This window comes from Primulina eburnea, chromosome 15 (genome assembly GCF_022965805.1).
Source record: "Primulina eburnea isolate SZY01 chromosome 15, ASM2296580v1, whole genome shotgun sequence".
In the NCBI taxonomy this organism is placed as follows: Eukaryota; Viridiplantae; Streptophyta; class Magnoliopsida; order Lamiales; family Gesneriaceae; genus Primulina; species Primulina eburnea.
In genome coordinates, this window is record NC_133115.1 from 34,889,220 (window position 1) to 34,900,035 (window position 10,816).

At 41.0% G+C, this 10,816-nt stretch overlaps 2 protein-coding genes across 3 annotated transcripts; both read left to right on the forward strand.

Moving 5' to 3' along the window:
• Positions 1-394: 394 nt before the first annotated feature.
• On the forward strand, positions 395-2,918 carry LOC140814307 (protein CUP-SHAPED COTYLEDON 2-like). The gene is made up of 3 exons (XM_073173249.1): positions 395-1,224; positions 1,353-1,636; positions 2,208-2,918. The coding sequence occupies exons 1-3, from the start codon at positions 1,041-1,043 to the stop codon at positions 2,742-2,744; spliced, it is 1,005 nt and encodes a 334-aa protein (XP_073029350.1). The 5' UTR covers positions 395-1,040; the 3' UTR covers positions 2,745-2,918.
• Positions 2,919-8,056: 5,138 nt separating this feature from the next.
• Positions 8,057-10,166, forward strand: LOC140814597 (protein yippee-like At5g53940). 2 transcript variants are annotated; one of them, XM_073173629.1, is made up of 5 exons: positions 8,057-8,354; positions 8,428-8,471; positions 8,824-8,932; positions 9,022-9,080; positions 9,758-10,166. In XM_073173629.1, the coding sequence occupies exons 1-5, from the start codon at positions 8,244-8,246 to the stop codon at positions 9,822-9,824; spliced, it is 390 nt and encodes a 129-aa protein (XP_073029730.1). In that variant the 5' UTR covers positions 8,057-8,243; the 3' UTR covers positions 9,825-10,166. The 2 variants fall into 2 exon arrangements, with proteins under 2 accessions (XP_073029730.1, XP_073029731.1); XM_073173630.1 differs by having other exon boundaries at positions 8,059-8,354; positions 9,035-9,080.
• Positions 10,167-10,816: the final 650 nt, after the last annotated feature.

Here is a 10,816-nt window from a genome sequence, read left to right on the forward strand (position 1 = left end):
TATAAATTCAATTTTAAATCTAATGTCCGATGAAGTCGAAAAAAGCTTATTATAAAATATTTTAATTACTAATAAAAAAAATTACATGCAAGGCAAGGACAAATGAGCAATTGGGAGAAAAAACAAAGGAAAGAGGAAAACAAGGGAGAGAGTGCCTACCATGCGATGTGATGACGACTGAATCCACAGAGGAAGAAGATGAATGGTGGAAAATAAATTATAATAATAATAAATATATAAAAATAAAAGAAAATGGCTTATTTTTATTTTTATTTTTATTTTTATTTAATATATTATTGTCTGTGTCCAGTATTATTGTTATTATTAATATTTAATGAGTGTACTGCGCTGACACAAGAGATATATGAATCAGCTTTATCGACAATGGTGAATTCATGAAAAAAAATCTCTCATTTTCTCCCCAACCCTTACTCTTTAAACTACATTCTGTTTCATCCCTTTCATTTTCTTCACTGACATCGGAAATACCTGCACACGCACGCATACTGTAAACTGTCTTATAGTGTGTATGTATATAATATATATATATATGTATGTATACGTACATACACGTATATATACAGCAGTTCGTAGCTACCCCCCTATGTCCCTTAGCCGTATGGATGTGATGAGGGTGTGCAGCAGAGAGTGCAGAAGTTGCAGAAGAGGACAGCCCAGAAGTGCAGATTTTTTCCAGCCATATCATACCTTATTATTTTGCCTTTATTCCTGCAACTCGATTCATCAAATCCCCATGAACACTACGCCCCCCTTGTTACACTCCATCTCATTTCCCCAAGCTTAATCCTCCCGTTTGCTTTAATTTCCCCAACTACAAAAGCACCCATCGCAGTGCCTGATGTCTCAGATTTTTTCTTTCCCAAGTCCCGGCTAAATATGTGTGTGAATAATATGTATGATGATGATTTCTTTAACGTTTTTCTTGTTCCCGAGTCTAGGTTTGCTTTCTTGTAAACCCTTTTAAGTAGGATAATTTCCTCTCTTTGAATTCCTGTTTTTGGTTTCTTGGATTGCCTGAAATGGAGGATTACCGCGCCTTCCAAGAAAGTCATGAATCACATTTGCCTCCGGGGTTCAGGTTCCACCCTCTTGATGAAGAACTGATCACGTACTACCTATTGAAGAAAGTACTCGACTGTAATTTCACCAGCAGAGCCATTGCTGAAGTTGATCTTAACAAGTGCGAGCCCTGGCATCTCCCAGGTAGATTCTTAGTCCTTGAGAGTTTCTTCTCTCTTTTTAATTTTTCTTCACTAGTTAGCTATCATGCGGTACAAATGCACCGAATTTTGCATGGCTTTTACAAGGGTTTTTTGACTTTCATCGTGTAGGGAGAGCAAAACTCGGAGAAAAAGAATGGTACTTTTTCAGCCTTCGTGACCGCAAGTACCCAACCGGGTTAAGGACTAACCGGGCTACCGAAGCCGGCTATTGGAAAGCCACTGGCAAAGACCGGGAAATCTACAGCTCGAAGTCTTGCTCGCTGGTGGGCATGAAGAAAACCCTAGTTTTCTACTTGGGCAGGGCTCCGAAAGGAGAGAAGAGCAACTGGGTCATGCATGAATACCGTCTCGAAGGAAAACTTGCATATCATTATTTATCCAGGAACTCCAAGGTTCGGTTATTTGCTCTTCGTATTCAAACCAATTCGATTTTTTACTTGCCAATCATTGATGAGTAGTGGTGATTTTGGATTGCGTAATGTAGTAATGTACACTTTACAGATGCTTTTTGTTTGGATTGCTTAAAATCAGTTTTTTTTCTTAGTTTTCGTATTGTTGGCATGGGTTATTGAAGCGGAACTGGTAGTCTAATTTGCCTGTCAAGTACTTGACGGACATGTTACATTGCACATGATGAATGCGATGGAACGACGGCCATGTTACATTTCACATGATGATTGCGATGGAACGACGGCCATGTTACATTTCACATGATGAATGCGATAGAACGACGACATATTTATATTCGGCCTTTTCTTTCTTGCATTGTTGTAATTCGAATGGCTGTCTTGACGCTGATGGGATTGGGTGAAAATTGATTAATTAGAAAGTTGCTTTAACGTTTGGATCCATATCTAAGTGGATTTTGATTGAACGGATCATTGTAGGAAGTGACATTCGATGTGTAATTTGATTGTACTTGACATTTATCCTAGGAAGGATTGTTTCACTTGTGTGTTGTAGGATGAATGGGTGATTTCAAGGGTTTTTCAAAAGAGTGGCGCCGGTGGCGGCGGAAAGAAGAGGGCCGCCATCCAAGTCAACCTGGAAGTAAGCTCCCCGTCTTCAGTTTCGTTGCCGCCGCTGCTCGAACTCTCGGCCACCTCTACTGACCACGACAGCTCCTCCTACCATGGTGCCGATGGTAAATCCAAGGAGCACGTGCCCTGTTTCTCCACCACTGCACTGCCAAGTTTCAACCACAATTCCCTCTTCGAGTTTCCGCCTCCTCCTCCACTGAACTCACTCATGCATGATATGTCATCTTCATCCTCTGCTCCCCATTTCCCGAGGCACGGCCTCGGAGCTTCTGCATTCCCGAGCCTGAGGACACTTCAAGAAAACCTTCAGCTGCCTAAATTCTTCTCCGGTATTTCTGCACCGTCCGTGGTCGGCGGCGGCGTTGATCCGATGTCTGTATATGGCACTCTGGGCCCATTTCCTCCGCCCCAGAATCAGAAGATAGGCCCCACCGAGCTTGATTGCATGTGGAGTTTTTAATTAATAATCCAAAGTCCTGAGCTTTATCTAAATTTCAGTACTAATATTCTATGCATGCAAGATTACGTGTGTACTTGTAGTTCATTTATGTATGTTTGCGAGACCCCCAACTTCTCTAGGATTCTATCGTATTATTGTACTGGATGTAATGAATGCTAATGCTATGCATTTTCTTTGCGGTCTGTTTTCTTGCTGCTGTTTAATAATTTTGAAATTTCTTTATTTATTTTTACCCATTTGGTATATTTAAAATTTCTTGGATTTTCTGTGATTACTTTCACTCAAGTGTGGGAGAAGTCACGAGTTCTAAGCCCACAAACCTGATCGATCCTCTTAGTTAAAAAAATATCCTAGAATTCGATTCATTTTGGTAAGCAAAATTGTTTAGAATAACACTTTCATTTGATTTGATTTCACAAAATACAAGTTATAAACTAAAAATAAAAATTCATGACAAGATCAAAAATAAAAAATTAATAGGTTTAAAAATAATAAAAAAATGCAATTTATTGAAATTTAAAAAAATGATATGTAATTTCTTTTCATATCTAACGAATATTTATGGATGTAATAATTGTGTTGTGAATAGTACAGGGTACTATTTCATAACATCACCATCCGATCTGGTCCTTACTGCTTGGCATGTCGGAAAATTGTGATAATGGGAACCAATAACTTTAAGACGAAGGGAAAAGTAGGTACGGTTTTTCTTTTTTTTCCCCTTTGGAAACAAATTTAATTGAAATTGGTTCAACTCTATTTCAGCCTCTTTACATTTGAAATAATGCATATATATGTGGTTCATTAATTCGAGTTTCTGTTAATCCTACATAGCCGGTTTGAAGAGCTGCGCTTAATGACATTCTACCGCCCGTCGATGTGATATCCTTACCATAAAAACGATGATTATCATTAATTCAAACATATCCAATGGTGTTCGTTGATTCGGGTTTACACTTGCTTGTGCATATATATATATATATTTTAAAGATAACGTGATCATAAAATATATCCGTGAGACGATCGATAGACGCTTCAACGTGTGAAGAGATGGATAAAATGGGTAAATATAAAGTGTTACAGATTAGATGAGTTTAAAATTGGCAAAAACTTGTGTGAGACGGTCTCACGGGTCGTATTCGTGAGACGGATCTCTTATTTGGATCACAAAAAGTATTACTTTTTATGCTAAGAGTATTACATTTTATTGTGAATATGGGTAGGGTTGACCCGTCTCACAGATTATGATCCGTGAGACGGTCTCATATGAGACTCACTCTTTAAAATTTAGGTAGGAGTACGAAAGGATTGGGGGAGTTAATGGGGGAGACTATCCAATGCACGGATTTAACTGCGGCACGCCAACTTCCATATTAGTGCAAGTTTTTTGGAATTTCATTGTGACATATGATATCAAATCTTTGCAGATTTTCATATATATATATATATATATATATATATATATATATATATATATATATATATATATATATATATATATATGATGCGATCCTGACGAAATGGACGAGCAGGGTCGGGTGCTCCACCGGATCATATCAATAATTTATTAAGGAAAATGAGCAAGGTAGATGAACCCGTGAACTATAGCTTCCACTGTGACCTGCAAATAAGGAGATGAACTCGTGAATGGGCACCAGAGGGGTGTCCGGCGTAGGCCACTCCGATGCTTAAGTCAGCAGGTGAAGATGATAACCAATGTAGCTTAGATAAAAGTAAAGGCTACTGGTGTAAATATATGTGATAACATATGTGTAAGGATGAATTCTCCAGAGAGAACCAGAGAGGGGATCCCTCAAATGAGAAGTATACCTGCTTATTTATAGGAGAAAATGAGGTAGGTACCTCGATTCCAGTGCCACCTACTAAGTATGGCAAGTCGGTTGTCCATACCCTAGCTTCTGATGACTTCTAGGACACTCCAAGCTCAAGTTGTTCTGACAGATTAGACGGCCTGTATCAATCATACTCGAGTGTGGTTCAATTCTCGAGGTGGCCCGGTTAGAATACCTCCCGGGGCTTTATATGAGAGCCCGGGCGCCTGGTTGCCCGTGGAGTAGAGTCCGAGCTTGCACTTGACCGGCTTCAGAAGAATCCATCCTGAAAATTGATTCTGATTTGGGAATCCATTTGATATCCCGGGTCATTCATGACCCGGGCTCTTACACGGGTATCATCACACATCCCTTAAATAGTCGGGCTAGAGTCATACTCGCTGTCCCGATTTAGTCATGCTTGGATTCCCAAAGAGATGATCAATCTAGTTTATAAAAGCATCGGGGGCTTCATGTCTCCCAGAGATGGGATGAGGAGTCGGAGTCTCGTGTCTCATGGACTTGAGATAATACGCCAGGAACTTTCAATAAGTAGTCGGGATATTGAGCTCTAAACCGGATAAAAATCTCTGTACTTAGTAGATGACCGAGGTTCGGGTCCCTGGGCCAAGGTACGGGTCCCTAGACTTACAAATAACCAAGGCGCGGAGCCTTGGGCCGGAGAACATGTCCCGGGACCTAGGAGTGGTCGAGGTGCGGAGCCCCGAGCCAGGGTGTAGTGCCCTGGGCTTTTAAGAACCAAGGTGCGGAGCCTTGAGCTGGGGAGCATGTCCCGGGACTTGGGAATGGTCGAGATGTGTGGCCCCGAGCCAGGGTGTAGTGCCCTGGGCTTTTAAGAACCAAGGTGCGGAGCCTTGGGCCGGGGAGCATGTCCCGGGACTTGGGAATGGTCGAGGTGTGTGGCCCCGAGCCAGGGTGTAGTGCCCTGGGCTTTTAAGAACCAAGGTGCGGAGCCTTGGGCCGGGGAGCATGTCCCGGGACTTGGGAATGGTCGAGGTGTGTGGCCCGGAGCCAGGGTGTAGTGCCTTGGGCTTTTAAGAACCAAGGTGCGGAGCCTTGGGCCGGGAAGCATGTCCCGGGACTTGGGTATGGTCGAGGTGTGTGGCTCCGAGCCAGGGTGTAGTGCCCTGGGCTTTTAAGAACCAAGGTGCGGAGCCTTGGGCCGGGGAGCATGTCCCGGGACTTGGGAATGGTCGAGGTGTGTGGCCCCGAGCCAGGTTTGAGAACCCTGGGCTTATAAATAAGATGCTGGGGCCTCATGTCTCCCGGACTTAATAGGAATGTGCCGGGGGCTCATGTCTCCCGAACTCCAGATACTATGCCGGGGCCTCATATCTCCCGGACTTAAGATAATGTGTCGGGGCCTCATATCTCTCGGACTCAAGATACTGTGCCGGGGCCTCGTATCTCCCGGACTTTCAAGAAGGTGCCGTTGTGGTCTGCATGTTATGCCCGGGTGCTCTGGTATGTCTGCCCGGGTTGTCTGTATGGTCTGCCCAGGCTGTCTGGATGTGTGCCCGGGCTCTGGCATGTTCTGCCCGGGTTGTCTGTATGGTCTGCCCGGGCTGTCTGGATGTCTGCCCGGGCTCTGGCATGGTCTGCCCGGGCTCTCAAGAATGTGCCGGGATCTCATGTCTCCCGAACTTTTAATTTTTCTGCTTCTCCTGCTATATTAGTTTTATTAAAAACCAAATCACTAACCTGGAAATAATGAATCAGAATTCATTTTCTGTAGAGTGAAACTTCTCTAGTTGAGCTAAATTACCTGACTAATATAGCTGTATGCTACTGAGTGCATAGAAAATGCTCTTCCACGCCAATCCAGGATAGCTGCTGAGCTTTGAGCCCATATAAAATCCACATATACGATCTGAGAGCTGAGCTGGTCGGACTGATATGTTTGCCAAGCAGAGTTGGGCTTATTGAGGTGCCGAGCAAGGTCGGACTTGCTTTTGAATGGAAACCTATATCTACGTCTTGAACTCAAGTTCCCACAGACGCCGCCAATGATGCGATCCTGGAAATAATGAATCAGAATTCATTTTCTGTAGAGTGAAACTTCTCTAGTTGAGCTAAATTACGTGACTAATATAGCTGTATGCTACTGAGTACATAGAAAATGCTCTTCCACGCCAATCCAGGATAGCTGCTGAGCTTTGAGCCCATATAAAATCCACATATACGATCTGAGAGCTGAGCTGGTCGGACTGATATGTTTGCCGAAGCAGAGTTGGGCTTATTGCGGTGCCGAGCAAGGTCGGACTTGCTTTTGAATGGAAACCATATCTACGTCTTGAACTCAAGTTCCCACAGACGGCGCCAATATATATTTCATATATGTATATTTCATATATGTATGTATGTATATACCGAGATTCAGAATTTGTAGAAGTCTCAAGAAAATATAATATACCATAAGATGTCAAAATATTCAACCCCATAAAACTAAATATATGACACAAACATTTTTAATACAATGCAACTACGTAACACGGCATGTATATAAAAAATTTGTCTTCTAGAACATGAAATTAAATATATATTGTATTTTCTAATACAATTTTGTTAAGATTAGAACTTGGACCTAATTCAATCTCTCTCACGCTCAGGAATGAACATCTGGAGCGTGGAGTTTACAAATGACCCAATTATGGGCAGAACGAGTGGCCTAATTATAGGCAGTCCAACACATAACGGTGGAACCCGGGCTTTGATACCATGTTAAGATTGGATTTTGGACCTAACTCAACCCCAAAAGCTAGCTCAAGGGGGGAGGATTGTCCAAGCCAATATATACAATTTTCAAGTTATTTATCCAACCGATATGAGATAATTAACAAATTTTCGAATAAAAAAAACTAACGCAAATATACCCAAAAAAAAAAACATTGCCTATAATTTTCTTTTTCCATGTACACCACAGTTTTTGGGAGTGGTGGGGGCATTTCTTTTTAATTTCGATTTCTTCATTTGTTTGACATAATCAAATGTTTTAGCGCCCCGAAATGATTGACAATATATATAGAAGGCTTCATCCGAGTCCGTGGCCTAGAAATCACTCGACACCTTTCTTTGAAAATAGCCAACTTTTAAAACAAATTCGGATAACATCGATTATCCGACGTTGTAGTACTTACGCCTAGGACCATCCACTCGACCCAAGTAACATATTCCATTATTAACCTAGCACATACACTTACCAATCCAAAATTATTTTGCTTCTTTGAATTGATGTATTCGAAGTCATTTGAAATCTCTCTCTCTATCTCAAATCATTTTCACAAACTAAAATCTTTGGATCCAACTACAACCTAAAAAATAAAACTTCAAATTTGATTGTAGATACGTAGCCAAGTCCCCTGACTATTTAATGTTTCTTGACCACTTAAAAAAAGTTAGAAATAATCACGAGAAATATTGTCGTTGGTTTCGATGGTTTTTAATTTATTCTTGAAAACTTTTGTCCGTATCTCCTCAACTCATTCATCGTGGGGGGCACACACGCAGAGACATTGTATTGATCGAAGCTTTTATCTTGTCGTCGGAGAAAAGAAAGAGGTTTTGTCTGTTTCCTGTGAAAACATTATGGCATCAAATCAAGAATAAAGTAGTGCATACTTCAAATAAAGTAGCTAGAAGAAGTTCAATGTCGGGTGACATGAATAAGAGGCCGGAGACAATTGAGTTGGAAGGAGAAGCTTACAAATGCAAATCTTGCAATACCCATTTGGCTTTGGCTACTGATATAGTCACACGGGTTCATTTTTATGCAACTCTCAGAGAAATTCTCATCTACACTTTGATTTTGACAGTATCTAGTATTGTTGCAGGCGTTTCATACCAGCCGGGGGCGGGCATACCTTTTCAATATTGTGTAAGTTTCCGTGGCCAGGGGATGAAAACTCCGGTTTACAATCAAGAACCATTTAGTTAAACAAATCTTGAAACCTGGGAACTTCTTTGAACTGGAGATGATACGTGTGTTTGGTGTGTAACTTGAGGTTGTGTTTGAATGATGGATTTGATTCGGTGGATAGATTTGATTTGTAGTATAGATTTCGAACTCACGTGGATTCAAATCATAGACTAGTGGATAAAATTTCCTTCTTATGAAAAAAGATCCGTAATTTAACTTGTGTTAGACAACTACTTGTGCTCCCAAGTAAGATTGTTACATGTGATGGCAGTTTGCCACAAGTAACCCAAGCTGCAAATTTTGCTCCCAGAGTGAACATCAATGTCGGAGCTCGTGAGAAGAGGATGATGATTTCCGGAATGCATACAGTGGCAGATATCTCATGTTGCTGTTGTGGACAAATTCTTGGGTGGAAATACGTAGTCTCTCGCACTATTTTCTTTTTTTGCACCTCTTACAGTTTTCACCACGCATTGGATTAATTCCGATTTCTTCTAAACCTTTCCAGGAAGCTGTAGAAGATCATGAGACCCAGAAATGTAAAGAAGGAAAATTTGTTCTTGAAAGGTTGTTTTCTATCCGTGCAATTTGTTCCACAGTACCACATAGGTTCGGGTTTGACCCGGAACCGAACCGGACCTAGCCCGTGGTCGACATGCCGGTCAACCAATCAATGAGTTTGATCCGAGACCGGGACTGTGACGGTAACTATCTGTATGCGGGCTGGCCGGGGTGGCAATTTTTTTTTAATTTTTTTAATAGAAAATAGCATGTGGACAATTTAATAATATTTTTTGCGATAATAAAAAAAAAATCGACAAAAAAAAACTCGGGACATCAAAATTTAGTATTGAATTTTTTTATAAGTTTTATTTAATATAATATAACTGTTCAAATTTTTGGACATAATAATTAAAAGTGTTTAATGTTAATAACGATTGAGATTGAATATTTCATCCAAGAAAATTAATTTTTTTTAAAAAAAACCTATTGATCATAAAAATTACAGAACTCGTTAAAATTTGGGTTGAACCGGACCGGACCCAAACTATTCACAGGGACCAGAACCGCACCCGGCCCGAATGACATGTACGGTTAAGGGTGGGATTTTCCCAACTCTAACCAGGCGGATCAATCCCAGACCGGCTCGTGACCATGTCTACTACCACATTTGCTCTCCAACTGAATTAACACCTGAAATCCCCTGGTTTGACACAGTTTTACTCTTTTTTTCCTGGGACCAGGGTGAGTATTACAGATGGAGTAGACTCAGAATTGAGTGCTGATGCTCAATCCACTAAAGATACATAGATTTTTGTTCTGCTATTTAGGATGGCAGAAGTATGTAAAATGTTTATGTACTTGTACCATCAAAATTACCTTTTTTAAGAGCAATCTGCATTAGACTTTGGCCTCTCAGGAATATTGAGATCGTGAGAGCTTCTCTTGAAGCAAGCTGAATACTGTCGTCTGTTATACAATATCGATTGCATAATTACCTAATTCAATTTTTATGACACTAGAAAAATGGATGCAGAACATCAAGGAGAGTGCTCGTGTTCACAGCTAAGAAACGAGAACATAAAATGTAACTAGTGCTTGCTTTTCTTTGAACCACTTGTGCAAAACCCAATCTTCCATTGTTGCTTTTCTTTGAACCACTTTCACATCCTGGTTTACATTGAATATAACAGTGATCCATATGTGTAGATGGAACTCGCGGCATGTTTAAACTCAGTATAATAGAACAATGAGATTATGCTTTGTGCTGCAACGAAACAAGCTCTCATTTGTTATATCCATCTGTACAGAATGAGTAAAGTCCTCAATCAGGAGTATTTGCTACCTCTTTATCAGAGTAGTGGTCATCTTGCAAATCAATGGTAGTCGTCGATCCAAACACATACGAGATTCCGATAGTGCGTCCTAGCGATTAAAAATAACCTTCATGTATCCAAAGTGATGCAGACTACCAAACTATAACGAAGAAACTAACACTCAGATGCAAGCAGACCACGGTAAATGCGAGAGGTACGTGAAGCAGGCTTACAGCAGGCGTGAATTGGACAGTAAATTCGGACTGAGAGGTGAGGAGAAGTGAGTGAATCGTCATTCGTCACCAGTAATGCTGCTACCATTTAACGAAAGAGTAGAACAACTAATGGCGGTGAAATTACGTCCCCGTCGTTGCTTCTGGAGCAGCGATTTAGCTCACCAGATGGATGAGACAGTCGGCCGGAGCAAGGTTTGAGACGGTTGGGACTTTTCAATACATCGTACGAGAAATTGAGAAAAGAAACAAA